This window comes from Ochotona curzoniae, unplaced genomic scaffold (assembly GCF_017591425.1).
Source record: "Ochotona curzoniae isolate NIBS_2020 unplaced genomic scaffold, NIBS_Ocur_1.0 contig_2210, whole genome shotgun sequence".
NCBI classification, from domain to species: Eukaryota; Metazoa; Chordata; class Mammalia; order Lagomorpha; family Ochotonidae; genus Ochotona; species Ochotona curzoniae.
The window spans coordinates 19015662-19034907 of record NW_024465369.1 but is presented as its reverse complement, the minus strand read 5'-3'; the positions used below and the strand labels follow the sequence as shown (position 1 = coordinate 19034907).

Sequence of the window (19246 nt, the reverse complement as noted above, 5' to 3'; positions counted from 1 at the left end):
CAAAATGTTGGAACAACTGCTGCATGTTAGGCAATATAGTTATAATTTAAAATACATTATATAAGGAGATACAAAATGTTCATGGAACATGAAATAAAACTAAGAAGATACAATTAATTATTTTGAATTTGCTATCAAATGTAATATAGTGCACATCCTATACTGAAATAAACTTCTAAGGCAAATATTATTAATGCTCTTTTAGAAATTAGGAATACAAGGCTTACAAAATTGAATAAATTCCTGAATGGCACTCACTTTGCAATTGGGACAATCAGTCTTTGAACTATGTCTTCCCAGTTTCCAAATCCATGTTCTCCCCACACTCTTAGCACTGTGCTTAGTTTTGATAACATCTTTTGAATTCCTATATTTACCAGGACATTGTAATTCCCCCCTGCTGTTCCCAGATAACCCCACGCTGATTATTTCAAGATCTCCTCTAGGACAAAACCCACATTTAGTGATAATACGTCCAAGCAAAGGTTCAGCATTTTCTCTGTATGAAGTCCTGACAGTTGCTGGAGCTCCAGTCTGGGATTTAACAGAATGTCCTTTAGTTTGGGTTCCCAGTCCAGCCACTGTTCTACTGTTTACAAGCAAATGAAAAAGGACAACCCACACACAAAGGGAGGAAGAAAAGATTTTGGAGCATAGATTGCTTAATAAACATTCAAAATTCTTCTGTCTAGGAAATCCCAGAATTATAACTTAATCTGTGTCTAAAATCCAGTCTAAAATGTTAATTTGTATACGGCACACTACATTAAGATTCCCCTTTTAAATTTATAAACCCAACACATGGCTCATTTAGTTAGTTCACTGAATAAAGGAGAAGAAAGTTCAATTCTTTTTGTTAACCTGAAATACATCAATTTTGGCTAACTAGAGATGGCACTTGAGGTCAATAATAGGTAGTCCAAAGACTGACCATTGGCTCTGAGAGCGATCAAGACCACTTCTATCCTTCCATGATGTCACAGTGATGTTAAAATGCATCTCCCACATTTTCTGGTTAGAGAAAGTACAATACTTTTGCACATGAGAGCCCTTCTACACTTATTTTACTTCTCTAAAAGAAAATGTACATTCCAAATCTTTTTAGAAAGATACAATTACAGAGAGGGAATGGAAATATGGCTATCTATTAGGTTTTCATTAGAAGATTAAGACTTTCTATTAGAAATTGGAATGGACACTAGGCTGTTTCCATGGTAACCCACAGAAATCTTTTTCTTTTCATAGAAAGGTATCATTTCTGTGCATACCACATGTAGCTTATTGCTCTGTGTTGGATTAAATCCTTTGATAGCAAAATAAAAGAAATGAATTGGAAAAAATTCTATAGCCCATTTTTGCTTGCTGTGAAATTATACTTAGGTACTAAATAACAAGACCAGAAAGCCCTTTTCACTTTGGCTACATTCACTGTGCCAGTCTCAGTAATAAAAGGCCAACTCCAAGTATTTTCATGAAGTTTATTACAAATAAGATAAAGCTATCCTTTGACAACCTCAGTAGAGTGAAAGCCCTTTGTTCCTTCGTCCCTCTAGTAAAAATTCCCTTGCCTTCCACTTACATTTCTTCTTTGTCTTAGTTGCTGTCCTTACAAAATTTAATTTTCCATTGTTCTAACCCAGGTCTTCACCTTCATTTGTACGAGCATCCTTAAGACACGCAACCTGCTCTCGGAGACCACCGACGGTTTTGTGAGACCTTTTAGACTCGTTCCTGTTCTGGAGAGACCTCCACAGAACATCTCCTGTGGAGCATTATAACACTGATGTTTCTACTGGAGTCTTCTGTGTTTCCAATGAAACTGAGCATAGGAATTGTGTGTCTAGATACTTATTTACAAAGCAGATTTAAATGGAATGCTACTTATGCAAATAGAATGTTGTTACATTATAGATATTATATCCTATGTACTATAAATATGTTAAAGGCAAACAAACAGAAAAATCAAATAGGATAATATAATAAACACTTGGATGAGGAAAATCCACATAATAACCCTGGGTGGACTATGTGTGTTGTAACAAAAGGAAGAGCGAAAGCTAAGAAGATACACAAGTTATCTATAAGAAAGGATTAGCTAACTTCCAAATGACTTTCTAATACCTTATCAAATAAAAGACTCTGAATTAGGTACTACTAATGGGAAGTCCTCTGTCACAAAAAAATGCACCTTCATCAACAATTGATACAAAAATCAAGACTATTTTATTGTAAACATTTTGTGCCTTTGTTGATTCAGTGTGCATTGTGCTAATTAACAGTCTTTTTAAAATATTTTAAAAATTTTCAATTTCTGGTTTTTGGTGGCTGACAGGTTGTTCAAAATATTCACATTGCTTTGAAACATCCCCTGCCACCAAAATTGGCTGATTAAACTTACTAAATTCAAATTTCTTATTAGTGAACCAAAGATGTATAAATCATTTGGCTTGCTGCTCTTGCTTATCTGACAATATATGGAGAGGATATTAAAACTGATTGACATCTAGCTCAATAACATCAGTTCTCAGGATTAGAAACTGACAGTCGCAAATTGACAAAGGATTACAGAGTAAATTTAACATTCAGGTATACTAACATTATCTTGAATTTTATCCAAAGCTGCCCTCTATCAAATATGGAGAAATGCAGTAAGAAATAACAAAACACAGAACTGGGTGAAGGTAGATGAGAAGATGGCCTTTTGAAATAAGAAGTAGATCAGGGATATGGAGCTAAAATAGGCTAAATTTTAGTAAACATACTTTGTAAATCATGGAAAAGATAATCTTCCCTTTTCTTTATTATAAAGAACAATAATAATTTCAACTCCCCTCCCATCTGCTTCATATACACAAACATATATACAACCATATACCTACACCCTTCTCTGAACTTTGTCAAAACATATGTATGGACATTATACCTCAATGGCATTCCTGTGCTGTGTCTATGTGTGAACGCTCATATTCAGATAAGAGCTCAGAAACTTTCCTGGTAGTGGCTGGGTGCATCCACTTGGGGAGAGGCATAATGGACTGTCCTTACAAAATGTCAACCTATTGTCTTTCCATAGAAGTTCATGGAATGTCTTCACCAGAGCTTGAGAGGATTCCAAACCCTTCCACACAAAATAACCACACTGTATTCATAATGAGTTCTAATTAGGAATATAGACAGGAGATCTTGTCTATTTCCCAGTTTACATAACTTAGAAAACAAAAGAAATCTACCTTCTTAATAATGTTGGCTAAGTATGTGCAAGCATTTCTACTTCCCTTGAGTATTATATGCCGCTTGCAAGGCTGGGGAGCACCTGCCCATATGATTTTCTGTGGGAGTCCTGAAGAAGAGAACATTAGTGCAACCTAGACACCTCTAAAAGTGAAATATCCTCAAAGGGATATCCTTCTCCAAACAGCAGATCAATATTAGGATAATTTCCATTTTGTGCCATTAACAACTGAAAACAAAGCCAAAAATAAACACAATTTTTTAATTCACTGATGCTGAACGCACACATTTCACACAATATATTGTCTATCTATGCTATAATAAGAAAATACACCTTTTTCATCCATTAATTCTGTTTGGTCAGTATGGTTATCAAAAAAAAAAAAATTCAAGAGGGCAGTATTGTATTACACAAGGCTAATGCTTTACAACAGTGGTATCCAATATGTGCGTCAGCTTATGTCCTAACCACTCCACTACAGATTCCACTCCCTGTTGATAGCCTGGGAAAACCAATGGAGGATGTTTCAAGTGTTTGGGCCTCTGCCACCCATATGGGAGACCTGAATGAAACTCCTGACTCCTAGCTTTGGCCTGGCCCAGCACCGGTTAATGTGGCCTACTGGAAAGTTGAATGGAGATATTCTCTCTCTCTCTCCAAGTCAAATATTTTTAAAAAATACATATTTTAAAAAGAAAAAATAAGACTTTTACAGCTTGAGAAATCTTAGGTTGAAATCTGCTTTAATAGCAATCTGAGGTGAGATACTGGATGAGCCATGGAGACTAGCTAACCTTGGTTTAGCTACTAAATATAACAAAAAGAATAATGATGATAGTTTCTTATTATTGTGAAAGTCAAATGTATTCTGTCTTGTTATATATCATCTGTCTTGCTATGTATTATCTATCTTTAAAGGAACTAAGAACATAACTGCTATCGAAACAGTGTTGTTTGCATTATGTGTTGGATTGCTCTTCTAACACTTTTGTGCACTACTGAGACTGACAACTTATCATCTGCTCAGAGAACTTACAAAGCACTGGTAACTAAACAAATTAGTGAGCCACAACTCTAACATGTGCTCTAATTTAGAGAATGCAATAAAATAATAGATAACATACTTAAATAATAACCACTTCATGTAAAAGAGAACATTAAACATACTTTAACAAAAATAAATATAATAACTTCTAAGGTTAATTATTATTACTTACAGGATTACCAAATATATGTTGAATGATTACTTGTAGTTCATAAAGAAAAATTATAGAAGTCCTATATTAGATACAATTCTTTTTCATTTGACACATGAGTATATGAATATGATTCAGGTATTTAAAATTAAATTAAAATCTCCCTTAGAAGATTTTCCAGTTAACAGCCCCTGTTCACTATTAAAAATAAGTTCCATGGTGTGAGAAAACAGAAGCGTAGAAGCCATTTTGTGTCTGTGCTGGGGTTGGAGGGGGGTACTATACTAGAGTAATATTAAACTTTCTGCTTTAAGATGTGTGGCATTTCAGTTTGTAGGGAAGATTTTTAAACTATTCCAGGAATCTCAACAATAAAATAAACGAAATTCTTTTTCCACAAAACTGCGTATTTTTGAAAACTTTAAGTGATAGCATTTCGTTTTAGGATTTTAAGGGATGACGATCATGGGCATGTCCGCTGATGAACTGATGATGATGCCGTAGGTGAAGCACTTCTTTTGTCCTACAACATGCCGCACCGATCATTGGTATCGTCACCACTTTCTGTGATGATTTCGTACAGTCACTTCACTCCTCTGGCTTGGTTCAGCACGCTCTTTCTCACTCCAACATTGTTTATCCATGTCCTGCTTTTCTCAACAAGAATCACAGCAGAAACTTCTTCAGTTCTTTATGGCCAAATGGGCCCAACTGGAAAACATCATGCTAAAGGAAATGAGTCCATCCCAAAAGGTGAGATACCACATGTTTGCCTTAATTTAAGTTGAAATGCTGTCAATTTGTAAAAGGGTACCTGTGAAATGTAGTATTACATTGTTAATTAACCCCATAATGTTGGAAATAGTTGTCGATGTTATGTTATGGCATTTAATTGGTCAGAACGATAATCTGCCAGCTATATCTCCAGACCAGAGTTAGTCTCCTCAAGAAACTGTTGAATTCAGCTGGGCAACAAGATACTGGACTCTATGCATGGCACATGCTTGCATTGAAAGAAATAAGACTAGATTTGATCTGTAATACTGCAATAAGGTGGAGCAATCCACAATGGTGGGAGGGAAAAAGGAGGGGAAGGGGGAACATCAGAGCCTATGAAACGTTGTTATAAAACTAAATGCAATAAAAAATGAAAATACAAAAAAAAATGAAGACAGCATGAGGAGAATAAACTCAGTGTATTCAAATAATATATAAAAAATAAATGCACCTTCTTGAAGCTGGCTGATACTTATGTTAGTGACACAAGGAGTTACATAACTACGTGCTCATAGCATAGAACAAATGTTTCAACTTATTTACATGTAGTGCTTCACAGGATTAACACTAGGATGCATTTTTTTATCATGGCTTTTAGAAAACGTTCTATGCTTTTTATCATTATGTAGAAAAAAATTAGACTATATGACATTTAGGGAAAAAAGGAAAAATCTAAAAACAGCCAATATTAGTGCTTTTTTTTTTTTTTTTTAGAAAAAGCAGTAAAATAAAAAATCACAATGTCTAAGAAACTGTTACTAGGGAGAAAAAAGGCTAAACACATCAAATTTTCTTATTTGTTTCTATTTTAGAAAACATTTTATTCAGAAAAACCTGAGAAGAACCAACTTATAAGCACAAAATTCTGTAAGTTTTAATCAATTCCAAGTTGATGCCGATGTTCCTTTTCTATAAATAAGAGCTTTTTAAGAAAATGTTATTTTTTGGTTCTTTATTCTTGAATTAATGTTTTAAAGTCCAAGTTAAAATGCTGAGTTAATTGATAAATAGACAAAAACGTCTTTATTATTGACAGGGAACATAAAAACTGCTACAATCTAATCTCAATAATCAGCCTTCTATGATTAAAGCATGTTTGAAGATCCTTGTGGCTAACACTTCATTTCCTAAAGAATGGGTTGAAACCATGCATTTTACTTAACTTTGAGAGTTTAGTATCATAGACCTCTCTTTCGAAGAAGTGGATTGTTTCTGAAAAATGAGTTACACTATTTCTATTTTTACTTATAAATTTTTGTATAACTTTCTGTGGTTGTAAAAAAAAAATTATATATCCCCCATGGTACCATGATACAGTTTTGTTTCAAGAGGTCAGCAGGATGGAATCAGTTTCAGTGAGCGGAAGTCCTACATGGAGCAAGGACGCTCCCTAGGCTCTAGGGAATAATCTGTTCTCAGCTGCTGCAGGTTGTGGTGGCTGTCTGGGCTTGTGCCATATCACTTGCACCTCTGTCTCTGATCTCGTCTCCTCCAACTCTGCATGTGATGAAGCTTCCTCCTGTTTCCCTCTTAGAATACACTGGTTGCATTTACACTAAACAGATAATGTAAGATAATCTCTCCCAAGACTTTTAGGAAATATTTGTCTATTTAAATAAAAAATCAGAGCCAGAGGAAAGGAAGAGGGAGAAAATGGAAGAGTCAGGAAGAGATACAGGCGACCAGGAGAAAGAGATATCTTCCGTCTGCTGGACCACTCCTGGAAAGGCCACAATGGCCCCGGGTGGGCCAGGTGAAGCAATGGCAGCTTGGAACTCTTACCTGGGTACCGAGGGTAAAAACACTCGGGCCTTCTCTTCCTCTATCTTCCCAGGAACACCACAGTCACAGAAAACCACATCAGAAGCAGAGTAGCAGAAATCAAATGATACTCCAATATCGGATATGTTGCCAAAGTCGTAGCTCAACCCACTGCAGTACAATACTGATCCTTTCTAAGGTTCTTAAATGTAATCATGTCCACAAAGTCATTTTTTCCCCAATAAAGGTAACATAAGTTCCATGGATAAGGATGTTGATACGTTTCAAAATTCATTTTTCAGTCATTATAGCTCCAAATACAGGTCTTTCCACAAGAACAGTTTTACTCCACAAATGGCTGCAAAGAGTTGAGCTGATTTGAAGCTGGGCACCAACAGCTTTTTCCCAGTCTCCTATGTGTATAGTGTCCCAAGGACTCAAGTCATCATCCACTGCTTCCCCAGGATGGAAGTGGGAAGTAGGATCAAAAGTGCAGCAGCTGGGACAAAAATGGATGCCCATATGGATTCAGGCTCTACCAGGTGGAAGATTAGCTTGTTATGCTACTGCACGGGTCCCTCAACAAACATTTATTATTGTAAAGCGACATTAAAATGGGGAAGTTTGGGATTGAGGAAATACCAGAGGAAGGAGTAAGGTAACTATAGACATACTGATTTTGACAGTACATGTGGTCATTTGATTACCTGTACCTTAGCCCATCGAAGCACTGGATTGTAGTGCATGTGTTGGGAAGATATTGAACATCCCCTATACGTAAATTTGAAACTATTAACTTAGAAGATGAAATGTGAAGCACCAAGAATAAGCTGTGTGGTGTGGCAGTGACAGACTCAGATAAGCACATGTGTGCTGCAATTTTGTTATCAGACTAAACTCACTGTGCCAAGATCTAGAGGTCACTGAAAAGAAACTAACACTTGGTTCAGTCACTAGAGTGAGGTAGCTCATGATCCCATGGAAGACTGGGATAACCTGAAATATTTGTTCTCTTTGGATATTTTCCCCTGCCAATATCATGTACTATCTAGTATATATTGTGGTCTAGGATATCCAGTTTTTGTTGGATGACTGAGTTGTTAACATTTTTTGGTTGGAATGTTTATGCCTCTTTGAAATCCATGTTGGAATCCAATACCCAATTTAAGAGGAATAAAGGGTGAGATTTGTGGGCACTGCCTCCAAGAATGGTGTTAGTGCTCATGTCACATAAATCCCAAGGAGCAAATCAGTCCCTTTCACCATGTGAGGGAGCAGAGAAGGTGATGTCTCTAAACCAGAAGGTAAGCTCTCATCAGCCTCCAGATCAGTCCATTCGTTGATCTTGTACTTTCCAGCCTCCAGATCTGTAAACAGTCAGTTTGGTCCTTCATAAGCCACTCAACATGTTTTGGTTATTATAACCCAAAAAAAGATACCATTCCATTCCCATATATTTTAATTTCCTGGTAGGAGCACTATGCCAAGACAAACCAGAGTTCTCCCTGTAAAGCTATTAACGATACTGAAAGGCACTTGGAACAATTCTTGTATCTATAGATGTGGTGACATCTCTGCTTTGGTCTAGCCTGCATGTCCCCTGTAATTTTAGAAATATAATGAAAGACAGAGGTTTCTTCTTTCCTCATTGATCATTCTATTTCACTTGCAAATTTACTTTGCAAAATCCCTAAGAAAGTTTAATTCCACCACGCAATGTCCTAATTAAAAGGTTAACAAATTAGCATTAAAATGACTTCTAAGTAATTATGCTACTTACAAAATGCAAATTTTAGATCTGTTGTGGTGGCTTAGTGGCTAAAGTCCTCGCCTTGAACATGCCAGGATTCCATATGGGCGCAGTTCTAACCCCAGCAGCTCCACTTCCCATCCAGCTCCCTGCCTGTGGCCTGGGAAAGCAGCTGAGGACAGCCCAAAGCCTTGGGACTCTGCACTCATGTGGGAGACCTGGAGGAAGTCCCTGGCTCCTGGCTTCAGATAGGCACAGCACTGGCTGTTGCGGATGAAAGATCTTCCTCTGTGTCTCTCCTTCTCTCTGTATATCTGACTTTGCAATAAAAATAAATCTTTTAAAAATGCTAACTTTAAAATTAATATGTATATCTGTTGAATGAATGCATTCATTACAATCTGTGAGTACATCAGAATACACTTCTAAAATAATTAAGCCTTGTCTAGGAAAAGGGTTACAATGAGGAGAGAAAATGTTTGCTTATTCTAAAATTTTAGTACACCTGTTAGATTTTGCTGAAGTATAAATAATCATATTTTAGAAGAGGAGGAGATATCTCTATGAAAGTATAGATAATACCTAATGATCTCTTCTTTATCTTGGCAGAAAGCAGGGTTTTAATACAGGGCTAGTATAAGCTTGCCTTGAGGCTTACTATCTCAAAGAATGGTTTCGCATCATTTACTGCAATAAATTATATGGAAAGTTTCTATGTATTTTCTAGCTATCTCTAAATGAGTGGCTTCAGGGAGAAAGAGAAACATTATAAACACATTTTCTAAATCGCACATATTTTTCTGTTATTTTACATTTTCTCTCTTTAAAAATAAGGAGTATAATAGTTATATAAACAACTTTTTCTCACCTTTTCATTAAACATATATTGTAACTCCAAATGGTTATATACTCATCATTCTTTACATCTTACACTGATGCTTGATTCTAAAGTAAAATGGTCATTTTATATGTTTTATATGTTATATGGTTATATTTTATGCAGTATTTAAGTAATCAATATTTGAGTGAATATAATTTTTCTGGAAATAATATATACCCAGTAAGACTAGAAATCAATTATTAACCTTAATATTATTCAAGGTAAATATCATTTAAAAATACCTCAATAAAATTATTACTATGTCCTACAGAGAAAATATAAAGCTAAAAAGGAATTGAAATGCTCTTAAGTGTGTACATGGCTTGCATTTTGGCATAATGGGTGAAGCCAAATGTATGTTAGTACCCCACAGTTCAAGTCCATAGCTGTTCCACTTCTCATTCAGCTCCCTGGCAAAGCACCTGGAAAAGCAGTAGAAAATTACTTAGTCCTCCGGCCTTTTACTGAAGGAGGAGTTCTGGAAGAAGTTCCTATCTCCTGGCTCTGAACTGACCCAGGGCCAGTTGTTGCAGCCACTTGAGGAATGAGCCACTCTCTCTGTCTCTCTTTCACTCTGCCTTTCAAATAGATAAAACACTTTTTAAAGTAAATAAATGAACAATACTATAAAAAATATGACAAAATCAGAAAAATAGCTGCAATCTTCCAGAGCAGTAGCAGTCTTCTTCAATTAAATATCCTTACAAATTATAAGAAAAAGCAAACCCAATCGCAAATAAAATAGAAGTATAAACATGAGTTAGAGATTTACAATGCAAATATTAAAATATTTAAATGCTGACTTCAAATCCTGAAATACTATTAAAACAGAAATTTAGTTCAAGCAAAGGAAATATTTCTCTATACTACACTAAAAAAGTGAAAACACAACAAGCTGGGGCTGGCATTGTAGCGCAGCAGGATGCCCACTTCCCATGCCAGCATCCCAAATGGGAGTGCCAGTGTAAGTCACTTCCACACGCTTATGGTGCAGCTTTCTGATTGCACCTGAGAAGCCTGTGGATGATGGTTCACATACCTGAATCCGTGACACACACGGGAAACCCAGATGGAGTTGCTGGCTCCTAACTTCCACTTGGCTCTCTCTCTCTCTCTCTTTCTCTTTCTCTCTCTCTCTCTCTCTGGCTCTCTGTGTGTATGTACATCTCTGTCACCATACCTTTCAAATAATAAATAAATGCTTGAAAACAGCAAACAACAACAACAAAATTTGCACAGGTCTGGTCCATGTGATTACATTTCTGGAGAAGTATGGCTGAGAATCAGTGCAAATACCATGACTGTGATTTGGTGGGAAACGATTTTAAGCACCTCGGTCATGCAACTTGATCTCTCAGAGTTTCCATCAAATCCACTGAGAATTAAACAAGGAAAACCTCTGAATTCAGACTGCTGTAAAAGACAAAGTTTACAATGCACGATGAACTTTCATCATGGCATTTCTTTCTAAGCCAATGCTATTGGATGAATGACATTGTAAAAAGAGGGAAGTTTTTAACTATACATTGAAAACCTTATGTAGAACCTTTGATTTAGCAAATTAACTTATGTTTTTTGAAAAGTGAATGAATGTGCACCAGCTAGTTACAATGCTACTGTACCTGGTCCACCACAACAAAAATGTACCAGTGATGTTGACAAAATACATCCTGTTCAGCTTAAGATATTGGTTGCAACAAAATTGCAGAACAAATCCTTATTGATTGGGATTTTCATTGTGAACAAGCCCACTGAGTTGAATAAAACCCGATATAGCCAATGCTATATCTTAGAAAACCATAAGCAAACTTTGAGTTATAATAATGCTTGCAGTCTGAATGCGAAATTCAGATTGCGTATCTTGAGCTCAACAGACAACTGCAATACTGCAGAAGATCAGGCTGGAAAGTCAGAAGGGAATGAAATACTGAGAGACTTTTTATTTCACACTGAGGACTTTGAACTTCATTCTTGGGCAGTGGAGAACTGCCTGAGCCTGAGACTGATCAGATTTTAAATCTAACGTAGCAGAAATGATGTCGTCAGGGAAATAATGAGAATTTACAGCCATAAAAGTGAAGGAATATAGAAGCAAGGCAATGGTGAAGGCTGATTATTAGTAGAATGAGAGGGTAAGAGTCACAGAACTTTTTTTTAAAGAAGTTTCAGGATTTGGTGATGAATTATTTTTCAGAAATAAAGTGTGCATGTTAGGTTTCAATTTTGCATGACATGTGAGAGAGAAAAAAACGCTTCCAGCTAGATTAATGTGAGTTTGTGATGCCTATAGACAAAGTAATTAATTGGCAGTATATTCCAGAGTTCAGGGAAAATGATGGGAATGAAGATGCAATAAGGACTCATCGGTGTTCGAGGGGATGTGGGACTGCTGCCAAGGAAAATCAGCAGTTCCAAAGTAAAGTTGTATTTTATATTGCCTTATCTTAGCTATATATGGACATTTTAATTTTCATTTTCAGAAATCCAAAATAAATCTTAGAGAACAGAAATAGAAACAGTAAGAAAAGGCTATAAAAACTATGTAATGTCTAATAGATCAATATATATTGGAAATCCAGCATGTGTCATGTCTCCTGGTAATTGTTCCATAAGTTTTATTGTCTTTAGAGAAGAAAAATGAGGGAAACCTGTTTACTTACAGATGAACAATTATTAAATCCTCAGAATATTAGTTAATATCTGTAATTAATTTGGTGAGAGAAATGTTACAAAATAATACTTTCAAAACTCCAATTTCATCCACTACAATTTGTTTTTATGACTGCTGTGCCAACATACGAAAGAAAATATGAGCTACAAACTGAAAGTTCTGAGGCCCGGCATGGTAGCCTAGTGGCTAAAGTCCTCACCTTGAACGCACTAGGATCCCATGTGGACACAGGTTCGAAGCCCAGCTGCCCCGTTTTCCATCCAGCTCCCTGCTTGTGGCCTGGGAAAGCAGTTAGGGATGGCCTACGGCCTTGGGACCCTGCACCTGCGTGGGAGACCTGGAAGAGGCTTCTGGCTTGTGGCTTCGGATCAGCTCAACTCCAGCTATTGCAGCCAATTGAGGAGCAGATCATTGGAAGGAAGATCTTCCTCTCTGTCTCTCTTCCTCTCTGTATATCTAACTTTCCAATAAAACTAATAAATAAATCTTTCAAAAATAACATCCTGTTAAATTATTCCATATATAATATTCCATATTATTTTCACATAATAGTTAAATTAACCATACCCCATCACGGTACAAATTTAGTTTCTTCTACTGTCTTGTTACAAGAAAAAGAGTGCTGAGAAAACATTCTTGTACATACGTACATTTGCACATTTGTAAATAATCACACAGATGGAAAAAATAGCTATAGTTTTCTCCTATCATTAAATTAATAATGTAGAGGAGCTGGAATTTTGCAGGAATGTCATTTTGCTCACTGAGATTGGTGTCATTATATACTGTTGATTAGTAAAACAGAAACAGCTATCATCACTTGGCAACATGTGCATAGTACTAAGCCATGGATCCATTATTCTGACCATGCCATCTTCCACCTGTTTCGTTGGCTAGTATGTGCGGTGACTAGTGTTGGAGATGAGGCAGGAGCAAAACATACCCCATGCTTAAATTAAGCTGTTACAAGTCATTTCTGGATAGGTGAAAACATTTTAAAAATGATGTGTTTAACATTTAAGAGCTAGACACATGGAGTCATTTAGAAAAATATGGCATACGAATATTTATCCTTTTTAACACTGAGCTTACTAATTTTCATTTGTTGCAGCATCACTGTGATACCATAATTATTCTCTATTTGAAATCTCCATGTCGTTAAGGTGCAAATGATTCTGTGGTTTCCCACTCACAGTTTGTTGAAAGAAGTTATGACAGATACGTGGGAACATGCACCCACATTTACTGCTTGTGAACTGTAAAGGGCAACCAGGGGGCGGGGGAATGCTAAGACTTTAGGGGTTATTTTCCAATGGATATTTTCTGGCAGAGATGTACACCAAGTCTCTCAAAGGGTTTTGCTTTTACCAATGAGAGAACAAATATGGTTATTTTCTCACTCCCACCCCACTCACATGTGCCTTTAATATGGATGTGCTGCACAGAATCTTAGTCCTCTTCTGGCCAGCTGATGATAAAATTTAAGGACCAAAGAATGGAATTATACAACACTTCTAATTTCCTGACAGAACCAGCAAATATCTAAATCACATCAACAAATGTCTCCAGGGTTTTTATTATACAGGGAAATTAAACTTTCGTACATTTAGTTCAGTCTTGGTTAATTTTTTGGTGTTTTTAGGCTGAATTTTTTCTTATCCCATTAGAATATGAGAGCAGAAGTCTTTTATATTCATTACAAATCCATATTGCAGTGTTCTGGTCCATTTTGAAATGCTTCCTTCTGGTTCTGCCATTGTTGTTGCCTCTATGAATTTTTTCATACTATAATTTAGAAACTTATTCAAATACTTCCTTGCTTGACTTGACACTTTAGAACACAACTTAGGATTTTAATTTTTTAAGGAAGACATATAATGTTCTTCCTGGATTCACAAGGCTCAGTCTGAAGTATGGTGCCATACTCACCAGCATTCGTTTTCTTCGCATCTTAAATTCCAGAAATGATATGTATTTTTGTTTGACTCTTGAGACATTCCACTGTGTCGCACATATAATTACCATGTTCTGGATAGAATTACTTTTGCAATCTCAGTTCACCATTTTCCAGAAACTCTACCACTGAACAACACATTCATGTAACAGTTTTCTCCAATTTCTGTACAAAATATGTCTACAGAGGATCACCTATCTTGAAGTCTGCTGCATTATTACAGTTCTCCAGAATTTCAAATTCTGCCACTCCAAGTGGCTAGGTGTGACAGCTATCTAAGCTCCAATTCTCACAGCCATAGTGACTGCTGCTGGCCTATTTTGCCCCACCCACATCACAGTGCTTAAGGAGAGCAATGTAGCTTTCTACAAACTGCTAAGTCTCTAATGATTAGCTGCATTCTTACACCTACCAAGTTGTCCTATTTAGTCCATTATTAATGTATTTTAACATTTTACTGCACTTCAAAATCTCAGAACTAATGCCATACATAAAAAAATAGAAAAAACACAGTTAAAATAAACGTCACTGGGAAAACATCACAGTTATTTAGCGATTTTTTTATGCTACTCAATTCACAGCAAAATAAAATGCAGTTCTCATTTGCTTATATATGATAACATGAGTCTAAAATTATCTTTATTAACTATAAATTCATTTATTTTTTCTTAAAATTTGTAGTATTCTCTTAAAATAGTCAAATTGGGTTTTGTTTGAATGTTTATTTTCTAAACTAATGTTTTATTAACTTGTGAGCCACAATCTACTGTGATAGCTTTAGAAGAATGGGTTTTTTTTCCCAAAGTAAAAACCTGATTAAATAAAAGTGTTTACCTGATTTCCTCCCATACCATGGCAGTTGAATATTCCCACTTTTTCATTTTCTTTACGGCCCATGTTGTCTAAACATTGATTGGTCTCCACATTCCTTATCTAAACACATATAAAAAAGATTAAGTCACAAGTCAAGCAATTATTTAAAATACCAAACATTTCCCATAATCAAATTTATCCAGATTTATAATGACATTTCTCAAAACAACTTGGGACTTTAAATATTTTTTTCTTTTTAAAATGTTTATTGTTGGACTTACATGTTCCGAATTTCTAGTGCAACAAAACAAGACAGCAATTGTTTTAGCATCAGCAACTCAGCAAGAAGCGTTCTTTACTTGGAGCATATTGTTAGAGAAGAAAAAAACCTATATATTACAAATTAGGAATTCTATATATAACCTAAGATTACAAATTAGGAATTATTCATCGAAAGATTAGGTGAGTTTTCAAATCCCACAGTCCATTCATCAACTCCAGTGGTACCGTAAGCAATTCAACGAACACGAATGCTTGAAGCAAACACATTTATGTTTTTTTTTAAATTGCCTCATTATTGGATGCTGTATTCTGTGTATTAATGCAGATTACTTATGTTGCTTATTTCTTTGGTTAGAAGATATTCAAGTGTCTTCTTTCACACACCAGTATCAATATTATTGGAAAGTATTTGACCTTAAGTAAAGCTATTACAAGGCTAAAGGGTGAGTTCACATTCTAAGTTCCTCAAAAGGAAGCTTCAACTGCCAATTGCAAACATAAAGTTCATGGTTTACACTCAGCTATTGCATTAGTCCATCATTAACATAAAGTTAATGCATACTTGAGCCAAATGCAATTATAAAAGTTATTCACTGAGTTTAATGATGCCAAAGTTACAAAATCAAAAAATGAATGCAAAGAACTCATTTAATACATAGTACAATCTAGATTCCCTCCTTAGCTTTAATTACATGCATTTATATTTGCCCATTTAATGTCTGCAAAGTTTGTGTCACTGTTGCATGCAAGGACATACATATGTTAGCATTCACTCAGCAAAATTACTTGACTATTTCTTGCTATCTATGCTTTAGGTATAGGTTCTTGACATAGGTGAATGAATGATATTAGTAACACAGAAATATACCTTTATAGAAAGTAGATTCAGATTATGCCTTGATATAGTAAATAGATATTCGTATGCTACACACAGTCTGATCAGCTAATATAATGTATAAGTTGAATTATTTTCACATATCTTACATCAGATACTCCTTGTTAACTTTGACAAAAAGAAGACATTTTCAACAAAATAATGGTTTTGTTATTAAAATTTACCCTCCTGAATTTATAAACTAATGTAATGTCACAATTAGAGAAATAACTATCTCAAAAATGTGACTTACATTTTTGCCATTAACATTAAAACTTTTTTAACTTTTACTTTCTAGTGAAAAATAATTACACATATTTATGGCATACAATGTGATACTTCACGACTTGTACATGTTGTGCGACAATCAAAAGTTTAAAAAAAGCATATATGTTGCTTCAAACATTTATCATTCCTTTATGGTGGGAATATTAAAGATCACTCTTTGGAACAGACATTTAACCTAGAAGTTAATATGCTGCTGAGTTTGTTTTGCCCATATTGACATCCCTAGGTCCAGTACCTAACTTGGGCTCATGTGCTGATGCATAAATTAAGAGACAGAACTCATAGCTAAAGAGATTCATATGGCAGATCTAGACCTACACTGAGTTCCTGACTCATAATTTTACTCAATTCTGTCTTTGTCTCTTGCAGACTAGGATACTGTGTCTGTTGTGTAGAAAAAAAAAAAAATTAGAGGACGCCAAGTCAGGCAGCTGAAAAGATTGTCTCTTGGAATGCAAGCATAAAAATGGAGTTAGAGTGGTCAGATTTGGGATAAGTATTTTAAAATGTAGGCCATGGGACTTAAAATTGAGTTAGATAGGAACCATGAAAGAAGAGAGTACACCAATCAAAAAAGCATAGCAAAGTTTAATGTTCAGAAAATGGGCAGATGATATTTCCATTTACTAAGAACAACTTTCTGAGTGCCTTTCTGTTGATAACTACATCTGAGACTTTTGTACTGGAAATCATTTTGGTTGACTGAAGTCCTTAGCTTCCTATATATTATCTTTAGTGTCTTTAGAATGCTACTCTTTTTCTAGCATAAAAGGTTGGTTTTCAAAAGTCTATTGATAATCTGTTTTCCTAAATTTTCAGAACTATCTACTTACCTTGATACAAACTGGTTTTTTCTTTTCTTTAATGTCAGATTTATTATAATCAATTTATAATATTTCTCGCTATGTTTCACCCTCTAGGAATATATCCTCATTTTCAAAATGGGCTTTTAATTTTCCTTTCAGAAAAGCTTCCTCAAATTATAGTTACTGATCTTCATTTTGTTTCACTTATTTAATCATTTTAAAGAAATTAGTTATCTTGCACATTTTTGATACATGTCACTTTTGGTTAAACAGTTTTATTGCATTTTTACTTGAAAATTTTTCCTTTTTATGTGTTCTTCTCAAAATCTCTTAGGAATTACTTTTGGGATTGTGTATCATATGTTCTTCCAAGTTTGACACTCATGCTAAATGACTTGTTTAATTTCTAATTCTGTCTTATATTTCAGGACTTAATTTATGACTTTTCCTATATATGGTATGTACTTCTGCTTTCTGTGTCTTGTCATTTAAATTTCTCACTAGTTTCTTTTGAAACAGTAAGTTATATTTTTCCTCTCTTGTATAAGGATAAAGTACTGGTGTTTTTGCACTGTTTAGAGAGATAGTCTACTCTATTATCTATAGTCGTATAACACTCATCTTTTTTGTTCTTTTTCTTCTTTTTTGTCATGGAAGCAATTTTCATGGGCTTTGAAGAAGAAGGATTTCATGAAGAAAGACCTTGTCTAACTTCACAAGTCAAGAATTCAGCTTCCTGTATCTTTTTGAAGTGTCACAAAAATTCCCTTTTTATCTTCAGGCTCTATGTACCTCTCTCCTTTTTATCTGTACTTCTCATTCCATTTGCACTGTCCCTCCCCCCTCAATTTGGGGTTATTCTGTGATGTTCTCATAAGAGGTTTCCGCTATTGTGTATGAAGAATTCATATGTTGCAAAAGATTGTTCAGATTCTCCAGATCTCAGGGTGGAGGATTTTTACCCTGCAAAACAACTCTCCCAATTTCAGCTACCATTATTAAGTTGGCCAGACAAAATTTCTCCTATTCATTCATTGTAATTTGAGTAAAATATTGATCTCTTTCCATCAAACACCTCATTGTGTCTCCCTGTCTCCTTCTTAGTATCATGGGCATTGGGAAGTTGGCAGCTTATATTTTAGAGCTTAAGAGAATACCTTGAAACTAATTTGCTGTCTTGTATTTGAATACCTGTTTCGTATTTGAATGTTCTAACTATCCCTTATTCAGTGTGGCTTCATAGTTCCTGCACATCTAACATTACTTGTCCCTTAGGAAGTAGTAGAGGTTTAAAGGACATGATATCAGAAAACAAATCTGATAATTGGCTGGAAATAGAATCTGGAAAACAGTGTAAGAAGACCAGTTACTTTTTTTTAAAATCACATGTGCTTATCCATTTGCCCCATTTAATAAATAAAAACATTAAGGTATACGGAGGATAAGTAACTTGGCCAAATACTGAATGTAAACTCTTCTCAGTGAGTTGAGGAATTGCCAGCCCTGTTTTCTTGTTAGGAGGGTGCTTTTAACAATGAAGGAGGCCTAGATGGAGTTAAGTGGGGATTTAATTCTAGTTAAATATATCCCAAGTAATGTAAACAATTCGGAAGATATATAGCACAAGATTCATGAAAGCACCCTGGCATCAGATTTAGGGAATAAGGTCAAGGAGACTCAAAGCAAAATACTATTCATGGTGAGAGCCAGTTTGTTAAACAGAATCATGCAACTGATTTCTCAGTGTGCCCAAAGTGACTTGAAATACAAGCAGGGTGGAACAAATAGCACAAAGAAGAAAGATATAGTTTCCTTAAACAAGTTATCCATCAACAGAGGAATGGATAAAGAAAATGTGATATTTATGTACAACAAAGTACTACAGAGTCATTAACGGGAAAAAAGTCTGTTGTTATCAACAAAGTAGGCAGAACTAGAAGTAACCACGGCAAATTAAATAAA

The 19246-nt window shown here is 35.3% G+C and overlaps 1 protein-coding gene across 5 annotated transcripts in view; it reads right to left on the bottom strand.

Annotated features, from left to right (window-relative positions):
• Positions 1-19246, bottom strand: part of GALNT13 (polypeptide N-acetylgalactosaminyltransferase 13) — a 426836-nt gene that overhangs the window by 19968 nt on the left and 387622 nt on the right. For 3 of the 5 annotated variants that reach the window (XM_040972021.1, XM_040972019.1, XM_040972020.1), the window contains one exon: positions 15056-15154. The exons of 1 other annotated variant lie outside the window; for it this stretch is intronic. In XM_040972021.1, coding sequence (XP_040827955.1) covers positions 15056-15154 — 99 coding nt within the window. The remainder of the gene's footprint in view (positions 1-15055; positions 15155-19246) is intronic. One more of the 5 variants, XM_040972022.1, reaches the window with a different exon arrangement.